The sequence below is a fragment of the Protopterus annectens genome, chromosome 8.part1, assembly GCF_019279795.1.
Source record: "Protopterus annectens isolate FY-2018-M chromosome 8.part1, PAN1.0, whole genome shotgun sequence".
Taxonomy (NCBI): Eukaryota; Metazoa; Chordata; order Ceratodontiformes; family Protopteridae; genus Protopterus; species Protopterus annectens.
The window spans coordinates 95,958,173-95,973,860 of record NC_056742.1 but is presented as its reverse complement, the minus strand read 5'-3'; the positions used below and the strand labels follow the sequence as shown (position 1 = coordinate 95,973,860).

The window sequence follows — 15,688 nt, the reverse complement described above, 5'->3', positions numbered from 1 at the left end:
GAAGTTTGGTATGGGGTTCAGCTTTAATACCGGTGCTGCTGAGGGATGTGATAGAGAAGGAGGGTGTGTGCAGAGCAAATGTTTTAGAAAAGAAGATGAGTTTAGTTTTTTTTTGTATTTAGTATGAGTTGATTATCAGAAAGCCAGGTTTCAACAGAGGAGAAGGTGTATTGAGTGAGAGCTAGAAGTTCAGGAATTCTGTGGGCATTGGTGATGTGAGTGGAATTGTCTGCATATTGTAGAAGTACTGAGAGGTTAGTAGCAGAGTGAAGTTTGTTAGTGAAAATATTGAAAAGGAGGAGCCAAGGATAGTTCCTTGAGGGATGCCAGTGTTTACTGGGAGGAAAGGGGAGAGGACAGTTTGCCAGTAAATTGGCTGCTGCCTGCAAGAAAGGTAGCTAGAAAACCAGTTAACAGAGGAGGTAGAGAGATGAAGGTCAGAGAGTTTAGTTAGAAGTTTGGAATGGGAGACAGTATCAAAGGCCTTAGATCGAGGAATAAACAGGAGACAAGCAAGTTACTATTTGTTATATCCTAACAGCTACTGTTTGGATGAAAGAGAGTAGTGCAGTGGCTGTATTATGGTGGGGTCTAAAGCCATGTTGGGTGGGAGTTAAGAGGTTGTTGTCAAGAATGTGTTTGAGTATCTGAGTATGGCTGCACTTTTCCAGGATTTTGGATAGGGGGACACGATAGCAAAGGGTCTGAATTTAGAAGGATCAGTAGAGTTTCCACCTTTGTGGAGAGGGATTGTATATAAAAAGATTTCCATATGTCTGGGACATGGGCTTCAGAAATGGAACATTTGATAAGTATAGAGACAGGGTATGCAATAGACTGTGTAGTGACTTTAAGAAAGCAGGGGGTTAGTTGGTCGGCAGAGGAGGAGCAAGGCTTAAGTTTATTTAGGAGAGAGTTAATAATGGTAATAGGAACTGGTTGGAAAGTGAAAGCACTGGGGAGGATTTTGTTGTGGAGTGATGGAAGGGTTGACTTAGAAGTACTACTTTGTGCAAGTTTTTGGATTGTTTCTATGAAACAGTTAAGAAGAGCGTTGGTTTCAGTAGCAGTGTTGTGTGGCAAGGGGTTGAGAGTATTTGGGTTGCCAGAGTGAAGCAAGTTATCGATGGAAGTCCAGAATTTCTTTGGATTTTTATGTGGGCTACGTTGGCTAGAGCAGAAGAAAACTTTCTTATCTTTATTCAGTAGTTTTTTTGGTCAGGTTTATGAGCTCTTTGTATCACTGAAGAAGGAGAGAAGATTTGTTTTTAAGCCAGGCTTTCCAGGCAACATCTCTTTTGTGTATAACAAAGTGGGTTTATTTTCTGAGCCAGAGGGCAAAGTTAGATTGGATTCTGCTTTTTCTAGAAGGGGCAACTGAGTAGTGTGTGTCAAGGAAAGTTTTATTTAAGGATTCTACTACCTCACTGAGAAGGAGGTGATATAGAAAGGACCATTTAATGCTAGAAAGTTTGGAGTTAAATGTATCTGGATCAAAGTGCATAAGGTTTCGACATACTCTATATGTATGATTCTTGGGTGAATGTTAGGTGAATCTATGAATATAGGTAGGGGAGTGGTCACTTAAAGAGTTAGGAAGTACGCCAGGGTTGTGATAATGGGTAGGATGTGAGGTAAAGATCCAGAAAAAAATAGATCCAGGTAAGGAGTTTTTGTTAGTTTAAGTAGGGGTAGATATGTGTTGGTAAAATCCATGAAGGTTGAGACTGTGAGCAGGGGATGAGGTAGACAGTTTAGACCAGTATATATTAACATCTCTGAGTATAACAGTTTCATAAGGGACATACTGAGTGAGCCAAGAATGAAAGTTCTCTAGGGTAGAAATATTATCACCAGGGGGTATGTACATAGAGACTAAGGCAAATCTTTTGTGAGGGTTAAGGTGATAGTTTGCGATAAGAATTTCTGTAGATGTAAAGCTAGGAACAGAGAGAGTGGGGTCAGGTTAAGTTGATTGGAGTAGAGGATGGCAACCCCCACCCCTCTTGTTGCTTCTGAGAAAAAGATGTTGTAGCCAGGAGGTAAGATTTCTGTATTAAGGATGTGAGGTTTAAACCAGGTTTCAGATAGGGTAAGGACATGGGGAGTAGTGTTACAAATCCAAGAGTGAAGTTCTGTCATCATATTAACCATGCTTTGAATATTAATAGAGAAGATTTTTAGTGATTTGGGTGAAGGAGTGTTAGTATAAAGGGGTAGATGAGGGGGAGAGGTTTAAGTTGACATTTCGTGAAAGGTAGAGGCAGTTGGTCCTGGATTGGGGTGGATGTCACTGTCCAAGAGAAGCGTATCAAAGAAAGTGAAAAGATATGTCAGTAGGTTCAGAGTAGTAGAATGTCTTTGTTTTAGAGTAGTGGAGAGAGAGATGAATATGGAAAAATATTAATTCTGAAGAGGTCAGAGGGTGAGATGGGAAGGAGATGGGATAGATAAGATGCAGGTGAGAGGTAGTGTGGGTGCTGAAAGAAAAGGGAAGACTGGGTGTAGGTGAATGATAGAATGGTGTATGGTAAGAGATTATTAGTGAAAGGAATAAAAGAAATGTGGTAGAAAGATAGAGAGGCCACATGTTAAGAGATGAGTAGAATTCTTGGAGAAAAACTGCACCTAAACCAAATTTTGAAGCATTGTAGGAAAGAGTTACTGGTTTGTTGACTTCATAGTATCTTAATGTGTGTGTGTGTGTGCGTGGGGGGGGGGTAGCAATTTTCTGCTTAAGAACTTCAAATGCTCTCTAATGCTCATCTAGCCATGACCAAGTAACATTTTTATGTATGAGCTCTCTCAAAGGTGCTGTCAACTCACTGAAATCTGGTATAAACTTGCCTAAGTAATTGACCATACCAAGAAAACGCTGTTGAGCTTGCACATTATTAGGTGCTGGGATCTCAAGAATGGCTGCTTGCTTGGATGGGTCTGGTCTCAAGCGCATACTTGTAAGCAAATGACCTACATATGTAACTTTTGGTAGACTGAATTTGCACTTCAGCGGACTGAGCTTCAAGTTCACTTCACATGCTATGTCTAGAACTCTCTTAAGTGTTCTGTCATGCTCTATGTCAGTGGCATTCTGCATCAGGGCTGCAACCTCTTCGACTGTACGCATGGGATGATACAGTCTCTTCAATGCTTTATTCAAATTTCTTGGGTCAATACATATTCCGATTTCATCTGAGCCTTTTTTAGGAACTGCTACCATGGATGACACCCATTTGGTAGGTTCTGTAACTGGACAAATTACACCTTGTTGCTCCATTTTGTCCAACTGAGCTTTGACCTTATGCTGCACAACTATCAGAACTCTTCTTGCTGGTCTGACCACTGGACTGATTTCTGGGTCTAATTTCATGGAATATACAGCTGGAAGTTTGCCCAACCTGTCATCGAAAACATCAGCATACTCTGAAAAAATAGCATCGGTGAAGCTGGGACTAGGACATGTGCTTATCTGACAAACTTCTTTGGTAAGAGAAAGCAGATTCATTTTCAAACTGTCTGTGAAACCAATAATAATGAAACCAATAATAACTGCATGGGTCTTCGAACCACATATAACAATAGGCTATAAAGTACAGTTTTGTACCTACCATAAATGTAGATGTTCGAAGATCCACATTGCTGCAGTCCTAACACTCGGGTAGTCCGCTGTCCCTCGGTCGGCCCGAATATCAGAGTATAAGGCTGACGTCGGTCAAGGCGCATTTGACTGACATCAGAACGTCAGGGTACAAATGCGCATGACCGACGCCATATCCTCAGTCTTTTCTTGCCCCAGATGTCAGAAGACCCTAAAAAGAAAGGTCAAAACCCATAGACAACAACTAAACAACCAACCAGCCTAACACCAAAAATATGTACAATATATACAATATACACAATATACCTGAGATGGATAACCCAACCCACACAACCACCTCAAACTACAGAGGGGAAGGAGGGAGGGTAAATTGGACTGCAGCAATGTGGATCTTCGAACATCTACATTTATGGTAGGTACAAAACTGTACTAGGTTCTTCATCTCACATTGCTGCAGTCCTAACACTTGGGTAGAATCCCAAAGCAGAGGAAAGGGAGGATGGCTAAACTATAATGAAGCAGGAGCTGCCAAAATGCCCTGCAACACAGCAGTGGCAAAACCAGCCCTGGATTTAGAGTACAGTGGAAGGTGGTAATGCCTAGAGAAGGTATGCACTGAACTCCAAGTGGCTGCCTCCAGAATATCCTTAGTTGCCACCCCCCTCAAAAAAGCTGTTGAAGTGGCAGTAGCCCTAGTGGAATGAGGCCTAATCCCAGCTGGAATCTCTTTGCCATGATGGGAATAACAGAAAGCAATGCAAAATCCAATCCACTTAGAAATAGTTTGTTTTGACACGGGCTTGCCCTGAGAGCACAAAGCAAAAGAAACTAATAACTGCTGAGATTGTCTGAACCCTTTAGTTCTGTCCAAATAATATCGCAACTGCCTGTGTACATCTAAAGTGTGCAAAATCTTTTCCCCTTTATTTTGGGGATTTGCATAAAAAGTAGGCAAATGAATAGTTTGGTTTAAAGCCACACTAGAAACCACTTTAGGCATAAAGGAAGGATTAGTGCGTAAAGATACCCTATCCTTATGGAAAATTAAGAAAGGCTCAACTGCCATAAGGGCCTGCAATTCAGAAACCCTTCTTGCAGAGGTAATGGCCAACAAAAAGCAGTCTTCCATGACAAATATTTCAACTCAGCAGTAGCTGCAGGCTCAAAAGGTTGTAGAGTGAGTTTCTCCAACACAAAATTGAGATCCCAAGCAGGAGTAGGAGCCCTTCGTGGTGGTCTTATATTCTTTGCCCCTCTAAGAAATTGCTTGAACAAAGGATGAGAAAACAATGGTGGGTCACAGTCGTAGTGAGCTGAAATTGCTGCAGCATGAATCTTAATAGAAGAGAAGGACAAACCTTTGTCTAACAACTCAGTAAGATATTGAAGAGCCACACTTAAATCAGGCTCAGAAACATCCAAATCCTTAGCTGCACTCCAAAACAAAAATCTCTTCCATTTATCTGCGTACACTTTCCTTGTACTAGGCCTTCTAGCTTCCAAAATCACATTCAAAACTTGTTGTGGAAGTTGAGACCCTCTATGGGTTAAAACAGAATATGCCAGGCTGTTAGGTGAAGAGAGTGAAGTTTGACATTGAGCAAATGACTGTCCTCCTGGGACAACAGATGTGGAATCAAAGGCAAAGGCCATGGAGGCTTCCGTACTAGACTTCTCAGTAATGGGTACCAGTGCTGTCGAGGCCAATCTGGAGCTATCAAAATCATCCTTGGCTTGTCCTGTCTGACCTTCAGAAGTACCTTTGGGAGGAGAGGCAGAGGTGGAAAGGCATACACATGAAGATTTTTCCAACTGAAAGAAAGAGCATCCACTTTCCAAGCTGTGGGATGAAACCTCTTTGTGCAAAACTTTGGCAGCTGGTGGTTTAGTGGAGAAGCGAACAGATCTATGTCTGGAGTTCCCCAGGACACTGTCAATTTCTGAAATACATGAAGATCCAGTTTCCACTCGTGGGGATCCATGATTTGTCTGCTTAACACATCTGCTAAGGAGTTCTGTGCTCCCAGCAGAAACCTTGCCTGAAGACTTAGTTGTAAACTGAGAGCAGTCTCCCACAAAATCATTGCTTGCCTGCATAGAGGATAAGAATGTGTTCCCCTTGCTTGTTGATGTACCACATGACAGTTGTGTTGTCTGTTAGAATCAACACCTGCCCTGGAAGAAGTAAATCCTTGAAAGCTATTAATGCAAACTGGACTGCTAACATCTCCTTCAAGTTGATATGTAGATGCTGTAGTCTGACAGGCCACTTGTCTTGTATCCACTTTCCGTTTAGATGAGCTCCCCAAGCTTTGTCCGAGGCATCTGTCGTTAAAATTTGACTCGCCTCTGGCCGGGTCACAGAGAGTCCCTTGTTTAGGTGACATTCCTGAGCCCACCACAAAAATTCCTTTTGAATGCAAGGTATTATTTGAATGACAGTGTCCAGATCCTGGCAGTGGTGTCCATACATTTTTGAGATACCATTGCAACTTCCTCATATGCAGTTTGGCATTGGGAAGCACCAGAATACAAGATGCCATGAACCCTAAGGCTTGAAGGACTGTCCTTGCAGTCAGCCCGGACTGAAGAGATAGATGATGGAAGTAAAGGGAAAGATTCTTTTGTTTGTCCGGGGTTAGAAAGGCCATCTGGGATGCTGTATTCAGTCTTACACCCAGAAAGCACATGTCTTGAGAGGGTACTAGACTGGACTTTATTTCGTTCACAGAATACCCCAGGCATCTTAGCACTGCTATCACATATTCCAAATGACGAAGAAGCTCGTCCCTTCCTTGAGCCAGAATCAGGCAATCGTCCAAATAAGGATAGATTTGTATTCCTTTCAGCCTGAAGAAAGCTATCACTGGAGCCAGAACTTTCGTAAATACTCTGGGCGCAGTAGATAAGCCAAAGGGCAATGCAGAGAACTGATAGTGAGAAGTCCCAGTCCGAAAACGCAGATACTTCCTGCAACTTAGCCTGATAGGAACATGAAGGTAAGCCTCCTTGAGATCCAAAGTTACCATCCAGTGATCCTTGCCCAGCAGAGGTAAAAGCTGTTGTAACGTCCACATTTTGAACTTGGGAATGTCCAGATAAGTGTTGAGGATAGATAAATCCAAAATTGGTCTCCACGTGTTCCCCTTTTTTGGTACAAGGAACAGGCGAGAATAAAATCCTAGGCCCCTTTCTGGCATAGGAACCAGCTGTATGGCCCCTATTTGGAGTAACAGAGAAATTTGCTTGTGAGCCTCTATTCTTTGTTGAGGAGGAATGTCTGGCATGCCTTTGAAAGGAGGCAAGGTATGGAAATAAAACCTGTAACCGTGATGTATGATATCCAATACCCATCTGTCTCGGGTAATCAAACTCCAATTTTCTTTGAAAAGTGCCAACCTTCCTCCCAAAGGTGCTGCCAGGCGAGAAGGTTCTGGCAGCTGAAAAGGTAGGTCATTGGGTCTGTTTACGAAAGGACTGACCCCTGCCCTCACTCGAAGACTGTGCAGGAGAACTCCCTGTTCTAGGCCTGAAAGAGCCCTGACCTCTGCCCCTGCCACGTCTAGATCTACCCCTAGACTGGGAATCAAAAGAAGGATACGTCCACCCCTTAGTAGGCCAATTTCTACTAAACTTTGGAGGCTGAACCTGCAAAAAATCTTTAACAGTCTGCATAGACTTAGCCTTGTCTTCCATTTTCTTTAAAACTGCCTCAACAGGAGAACCAAACAAGACATCAGATTGCAAAGGGGCATCCAAAATCCTAGTTTTAACATGGTCAGATAAATTTTGATCCCTCAGCCAGGCATGCCTGCGAAGAACTGACCCAGTGGCAGCCACCCTAGACGAGGCCTGTACAGCATCAAAACCACATTGCAAAGAATGCTTACCCACCTGTTCAGAAACATGCACTAAATCTTGTAACTCTTTACAATCAATACCTTCCGCCAGAGCATCAACCTTAGATTTCAACTGTGAAAGGAGATAATTTTGATATTTCAACATGTGAAACTGGCAATTCAAAGCTCTCATGGCTAGAGTGGAAGAAGTATAAACTTTCCTTCCCCATCTATCCAAGGCCCTGGCCTCTTTATCTGCAGGAACCGGATTCTTGACAACAGAAGCCTTAACACCTCTAGGCCCCTGGCTAACAGTTTCTGGGTCTGCCCTAGGACTCTTAAAAAGATACTTATGAGCTTCAGGCACCCTGTAATACCTATCTGGTTTAACAGGAGCAGGAGGCAAAGAATCAGGATTAAGAGAAGCCTCTGCAAACACATCTTCCACCACATTCAGAACAGGAGGTATAGCCAAAGGCCTATGCTGGGGTAAAAACAAAAATTCCTAAGCCTTTTCCTGGAATCAGAGAAGTCCTGACCTTCCCATTTAAAATGCTCTCTCATGGAGTGAAGGGTCTCTGAAAAAGAAAAATCCTCAGGAGGAGAAGCAGAAGGAGTAGAATCATCCACATCAGAATCAGAATAATGAGAATACTCCTGCAAGTCTTCAGCCGAAGACTCAGACACATCCGAAGCCTGCTCATAATCCCCCAACACTGGTTCCATCCTAGGCCTCTTATCAGGAGGGGGCATAGAGCCTCTAATTAAAGTAATTAAATCTTCTGCCATTTTAAGCATGTGCTTCTTGGGCACAGAACCTGAAGAACTAGGAGTGACACCCACAGAAGCTAAACTAGACCTGCCTCTAGGAGAAGCCTTGGAAGCAGAAAGAGAGGGCCTAGACACCTTAGGAAGGGAAGGGAGTACAGATATCTGAGAAGCCCCTACAGCCTGACCTGCCTCCTGGGAGGCCACATCCTGTAAAATCAAAGTTTCTCCCTGGGACTCCAGAGAGGCCTCCGTCGGAACCACCGGTTCCACTGACGCCTCTAAAGAACCGGCGTCCGGTTCGGCCGACTCCTCTAACCTAGGTTTAACTGCCTTGTCCTTGCGCTTCTTTGAGGAAGCCGGCGTCGGAGCATCCGACGGCATATTGTAATTGCACCGCTTCCCAAAGACCAACCTGGCACAATCCAACCTTCGCTTTATAGTGCGTTTATTAAACCTAGCACAAAAGCGACACCCAACAACGTCGTGCTCAGGTCCCAAACAAGGTATACACAAATTATGGTAATCCCTATGCGGTATCTGTTTCCCACAAGAAATACAGTTATTCACTTTTTCTGACATCCGGTAAACCACTGAGGCAAGAAAAAAAACAAAATATTCCCCAACGGGGTACTTAACCAACTCTGACTTCGGTCTGAAACTCCGAATTCGAAAAATTTCAGAACGCCGAACGGCACTTGCAACACTGCTTCTGCATCGGACCATGCGGCAAAAAAGACTGAGGATATGGCGTCGGTCATGCGCATTTGTACCCTGACGTTCTGATGTCAGTCAAATGCGCCTTGACCGACGTCAGCCTTATACTCTGATATTCGGGCCGACCGAGGGACAGCGGACTACCCGAGTGTTAGGACTGCAGCAATGTGAGATGAAGAACATCAGCTCTTAGCCAGATAACATGAAAGCACTACTGAGCCTTCGGTTTGAAACTCTTCACCTCCAAGTTTTATACAACTAGTCACATTTAGTTGTTCACCAGCTCTCACCCTTGCAAAAGTATCTGCAGACATGACATTACACTTTGAACCAGTGTCTACTTTAAGCTCGGTGGATTTGCCATTGATCCAGACAGTACAAAACACTTCATTTCTTGTCAACAGATCTACTGTCTCAATCTTTTTACCAATTACTGATACACCAACTACATAGAAAGCAGACTGCTGCAGGTCTATTTGATTAACTTGCTTTTTGGAGTGGCCTTGCTTTGCAACTGTGTGAGGCTTATCTGATTTACAAAATCTTTGAAAAAGGTTCCATTTCTTACACTTATGATATTGCTGACCAAATGCCATGCACCTTTCTCTTCTGGACTCATGGTTAGCACCACATCTGTGACAGTAAACAATAAAGCTTGAGTTGAGTTTTGCTGATTCATTCTTATGTTGTACTGAGCAATGGTTGTTTTGCACTGAGCATGCTCCTTTAACTGAACTCTTCTTGGAATGCGCTAGAAGGCTACAGGTTTTACCTAGATGTCACGCAGGGGCTGCTGCTGCCACATGCTTAGGCCTCCTTTTGCCTGTCACATGTTGCATGCTGTCTACATAAGCTCTGGAACCTACTGAAACCATGTTCTTATCACTAGCAAGCACATTTGTGTGCCTTTCTGTAACTTCATGAATCTGACAAATCTCAGTGGCTTTACTCGGTGTTAAATCACGGTCAAGAAGCAAAATCTTTCTCACAGCAGCATTGTTAATACCGCACATGAGTCTGTCCTTTATTAACTCATCCTTTAAATCACCAAACCTACATGTTTTAGCTTTGCTTCTCAGATCAGTAATATAAGATGCAAAAGCTTCCCCTTGCTTTTGATCTCTCATGTAAAACAAATGCCTCTCTAATGTAATATTAGCCGGAGGGTTATAAATCTCTCTGAATCTGCACTTTAAATGCTGGGGAGTCTTCCCTTGACTCAGCCTACACAACAATATGAGTTTCTCCTTCACCTTCAAACACTGCTGGTGCATAGACAAATGAACGCTCCCTTTCAATGGCTTCTGACCCTGCTAGGTTCAGCAAAATGAATGCCCTGGTACATGCATCTTTATCAGAATAAGCTGCTTATATAAATATATTGTATTCTTGCTCAAATATTCTCCAGTTCTCTGCAATATTCTGATCAAATACAAGTGGTCGTGGCCTGTGAAATCTGTCTGCCATATCGATACATCTCAGTGAAAACTCTTGCAAATAAGCACAAATGCGCACACTAGTACATACACCTATACGTGTGCTTGAAATTTATGCCAGTACTTGCAACAACACAATGAGCCTCTGTATAACTGAATTTCACAAAATAACTTTCCTGGACAGTGCAACACTTTGAATTCTCTTTACTGTAAAGCCACATGCTTTGAAACTATTTTTTTACCATATGAGCCATTTATCTTGTAAAGGCAAAATGCTAAAGCCATTCATCATCATTATTTTACTGCACAAGCCTTTGTCTTGTAATCGCTTTAATGCCAAAGCCATTTATCAACATTTTACTGCCAAAGTCATTCATTATCATTTTAAGACATGTCGAACACCTGCACAGTATGAATACATTGAGCAACCGAAGCTGAGGGCAAGAAACATTTCGAAGTAACTACACTTTGCGAAAACACTCTCTCGAAACAATGGCACTTTATGAATAAACTGTTTTGAAGTAATTACGATTTGTGCATAAGCTATCTTGAAGTAATGGCAATTTGCAAATGAACTGTCTCGAAGTAATGGCACCTTGCAAATAAACTTTTTTGAAGTAATGGCAATTTGCGAATGTATTGGGCAGAAGAAGCTCAGAGTGAGGAACACCTCAAAAATAACTCCACTTTGTGAATAAACAGTACACAGCACACTGAAATCTCCCCAGAATGACTGCATTTTGCCAAACAACTCTGTATAGGTGTGAGACACTCTTGTAATGGCAGCACTCTGTGAACAGACACACTCAGGCACAAGAAACTTTTTGAAATGGCTTCACTTGACTGCACTTCATGAAACAGTTGCACTTTACACAACAAACTCTTCAGAATTAATGCACAGCAACAAGCACTCTAAGTACTTTCACACACTTTGAGATACTTTGAACAACTATAGTTATGCTATTCAAGGCTTCAATCAATGTGAAGTAGCAATTTGTACCAAAGTAATTCACCCAAAACACATGCAGTAGGCTTTGCTTTAGTTATACTCAATGTGAAATTTTCAGCCCTTTCTATTATAGTCATTCCGCTCATTAAATCTCTTAATGTGTCTTTCATGCCCTTTATGCCCTTGTGTTATATACGTTTTGCTCATTTAATCTCTTTTAATGCCCATTTTACTTCTCTTGTGCTCATTTTAACTCTAAACATGCTGGTTTTGCTTTAAACATGCTTGTTTTACAATTCTGACGCAATTCTGAACCCTTTATGTACTTTTCTAATGCTCATTTTATCAAATAACTCAGTTGCAAATATTTTGTCTGATTAATGAGCTCTTTTCTATTTCTCGTTTGCTTAATAAACTTTTCTGTGCTACTCGCTTGCTTAACAATATGCTTTGTGCCCTTGTAATGCTCCATTTAAGCTCTTTCAATAAATAAATCATTCATGTGTGTTCTATTTACCTTTAACTTGTCTATGGCCCTTTTTCACTCTTGGTTCTTTTAATTTACTTTCTCCATTACCTCTGTACCGTGTGGCTCTGAAGAATAGTGTTTACAATCCCGGTTCTGAAACCATGTCGCTCGCCAAGTCAGGACAAAACAATTGAGCATCATGGGTTCTTGTTCAAGCAGCTTTATTATATGCAAATACATAATAAATGAGGTTAAATAATTTTAACTTATAAACAGATTAGGTATCATACACATGGATGTCAACATTCTGGTTGCACCTTCAAAATGGCACTGAACCTAACATATGCTTAGTATTTATATGCACACACAGATCTTGGAAATGCTTCTTAGAGGTACAAAATACCTGCTGTTCTACAGATACCTTGTGAACCTGAGCAAATCTCAGATCCTGTGCGTTTCCTAGATTATTTTAAATGCACCACACATACCCACCAGGCCTTACCCCATCATCAAGAGTAAAAGTTAATAACTATATACTTACTCAAGAGACATACAGTGGTAAGGGAGGTTATATCGCAAGCCAAGTTTATCTCGTTCAGCTTTACAGTTTATAAAAGTGTTTCCAAACATGTATGAGTAGTTTTATATACAAAGCTAGGACAGAAGAAAGTGGTCCCATCAACGGCAGTAAAGCTTTCACTATCTCCTTGAGGAATTATATATTCAAGGCTCTGTAAGTGCTCACCACGGGTAGTGCACAGACAAACAAGTGACAACTACTGGGATAGATACTTGATACCAGACCCAAGTGTAACATCATTCAAGAGCACTTAAGAGAGAAAACATTGATGGAAGTATAACAGAAACTTAAATAAGCATGTGGTTCATGTAGGGATAAAAGCAGACTTGGCAGTGGGGTATGACCAAGAGAATGAAGAGCAGAAAACAAGTTTATGAAATTCCCTGCTGGTGGTCTAGGTTTTGGCTGATTGTCCACTGATAAAATATGCTGTTATAAAAATCATTCAGGTTCCACATTGAATCTAAGAAACAACAATGGGTTTAATGGACTGGTGATGAGATGCTTAAATGGTATTTGTAGCTTGCTTGGCAGAAAAAGGAAAAGGATAAAGCCTCTGTTTTATGTTCAAAGGAGAAACGTGAATAGAGGAAAGAGAAGCAACCCACGGGATAAACAGCAGCTGTACTTAACAGATTGCGTACTGTGAGTTCCTGCCATACTGGTGGTATAGTTAACACAGAAGACAGCCAACTGTACTACTGCTGCTGTTGCAGGTGCAAGTTTTTCCCAGAACAAGAAACCTCAATGAGGAGTTCAGACAATGAGCTACCTGGATACCAGCAGTAAAGACCAGACATCTGACTGGGTAGGAACTCTTCTGCATTATTTTTTCAAACTTCCATACCTGTTGTAACTACTTCAATTAGACCAGATTCAAGCAAATTTACACTGAGGTATTAAGTCACTTCTAACTGCAGTCTTATATTCAAGTGTCAAACAGAACTAGGATGTCTACTGACTATCTTGTATTAAACACAATGCTGAAGAATGACACATTTCCTATCCTTTCATAAAGAAAAATTCAGTTTCACAAACAATATGTCTTTTTGAGACTATCTATTCATCAACAAACTGTTGAGTATTTTCTCTCTCTACAAACACATATTAGCATACAAAGTTGCTGACAGAAGTTGACCTGTGATCCACAGAGTCCATTAGGGTGCTGCAGGCAATCCCCACTTAAGAAGGTCAGTAGTGTACTAACTAAACAAAACAAAACAATCCATATAATAGCAGAACAAAACAATAATCATAATGAAGCAGTAAAAACTCAGTAATGTACAGACAGTCCATTACCTCTCAGTGACTGCTGGCAGAATGAAAAACATCCAGATATGGATTCCAATAACAAGGATGACCTGAAAGACGAGTTTGCCAAATACAGTTTTGTGGAGATAAAGAGCTCGGTCAATCACCATGGTGGAAAACTGGATTAGCAGCATTACCAGAAAGGCTTCTGGAACTTGGTTTTCTGACAAACTGGATGCAATATCTGTAGCAGCTGAATATTTCTAGAACAAAGCAGAAGTAATACAATCACAAAGAAGGGTCACTCATCCACTTTATTCTCTCCACCTGCCAAACAAATCATGGACTATAACTAATCTGACTGCAAGTACAATTTCAAGTTTAAAAGTTGCTCTGTGCATGATTTTATGTCCAACTTTGATACCAGCTTATATGAAACAACACAAAAACTTACAGGGCCATCTGCAAGAAGAAATCAGGAAAAAAATTGTTAGTTCCCTACATCCTACACCTTTGCTATTTTTCTAGCACTGAATTTCACTTCAAATAAAGACTGCCTAACTAATAGTTGCTTCCTTTGTAGACAAGGAATTAGATGTGCAATCCAGTAACATAGTTTGCAGGGTGCATTGATCATAACCCTGTAACAGCGGCTGTGCTGCACTCCATTTTTGCGCAAAACTTCTCCATTTTATGAATGGCCTAATAAATTCTGTTATTTTATTATTCCTTCTCAAAGGTTAATATTTTATAAATTTAATCTTTAAAGCTTATGTAACCATAGACAGTAATGCTTTCCATATGTTTTGAACTATGTGCCTCGGTGTTTGCTGCAGCATCTACCATATCTTTCTTTTAGATTAATAGGTAAGTTCTAAGCTAGCTGCCCTTGTGGGATGGGCCATTTTGACTCTTGCCAATTTTCCTTTTTGTGCTTGATTTAGCCAATCCCATTTGGTTAGAGATTATTTTACACATCCCATGGTTAATAATTAAATATTACCCCTAATGCAAATAACTGGAATCATACCACAGATAACTTGAGGGGACCCTTGCATGGGATAAAGCATTTAGAAACTGCCTCTGTCCATCAGTAGTACAGGGGACAGTCCTGGGGTAAATTTTCTGATTCCCATCCACAGATCCAAGTTGCATTTGAAAATGGACAGGGATGAATTTTGTTTTATGTGAATGCAGAGTCAGTTCCAGAGCAGTGATATCTTCTTTGAGTTATACCTGTCCCTCCAAACCATTTTGTTCATGCTGTACAAAAGGTTTAGATCCCTCGACAGAGTATTTCTGATGCCATCTGACTTGCTGATGTGTAGTAAATCCATCGGCATTGTGTCAGAGGATGCCTTCTATGCCAGACGCAGGTCACCTCTTAGTAGATTGGCCTAATGAGGGCTTAGTAAAGGGGGGACAATAACATCCACAGATTTACAATTTACATGCTTTGCAGCACAGAAGGTCTTTCTTACAACAATGGCACATGTTTGTCAAAAGTTAACCCACTCTCCACGAAAGTTTCCAAATTTCGAACAACTGAGTCAACTCTTAGGGGTATTTTGTCAATGTGGAAGTTCCCTGGGGTAGCTGACTTCCAAAGAATACAATAATGCATTTTTTTGGCATTTAGTTTCAGTTCATAACATTGGCACCAGTTATTTATTTGGGACAACTCTTCCTGCAGGATGGCCAAGTTTTTTGGTGATTAAATGACTACTCCTAACTTGGAGTCATCTGCAAAACTTAGCCAGAGACTTTTAGTATTAGATTTTACTTCAGAAAAGCAGATACCAAGCAGGAGAGGTCCCAGCACAGAACGCTGTGGATTTCCACTGGTGACTGGTCTCTCTGTGGGGATAACGTCCTCAATTGGAGTTCCTGTGCCCTATCTGTGAGCCAGCTGGCAATCCAGCTGATGACATAAGGGACTATTCCCAGTTTATTTAGATTTTCCTGCCATGCCTGACTGGAAGATTGTAGCAAAACTTTGGAGAGGTTGAGGGTAAGGTTTTCTCCGTTATATCCAACTAATACTTGTATGTGTTTACCTCATTTAAGTACAATTGGTCTAT

The 15,688-nt window shown here is 41.3% G+C and overlaps 1 protein-coding gene across 1 annotated transcript in view; it reads right to left on the bottom strand.

Annotated features, from left to right (window-relative positions):
• The window catches only part of PIEZO1 (piezo type mechanosensitive ion channel component 1), a 3,550,337-nt gene that overhangs the window by 380,896 nt on the left and 3,153,753 nt on the right, over positions 1–15,688 (bottom strand). The window contains exon 40 of the mRNA XM_044081575.1: positions 13,656–13,870. Within this exon, the coding sequence (XP_043937510.1) occupies positions 13,656–13,870 (215 nt within the window). The remainder of the gene's footprint in view (positions 1–13,655; positions 13,871–15,688) is intronic.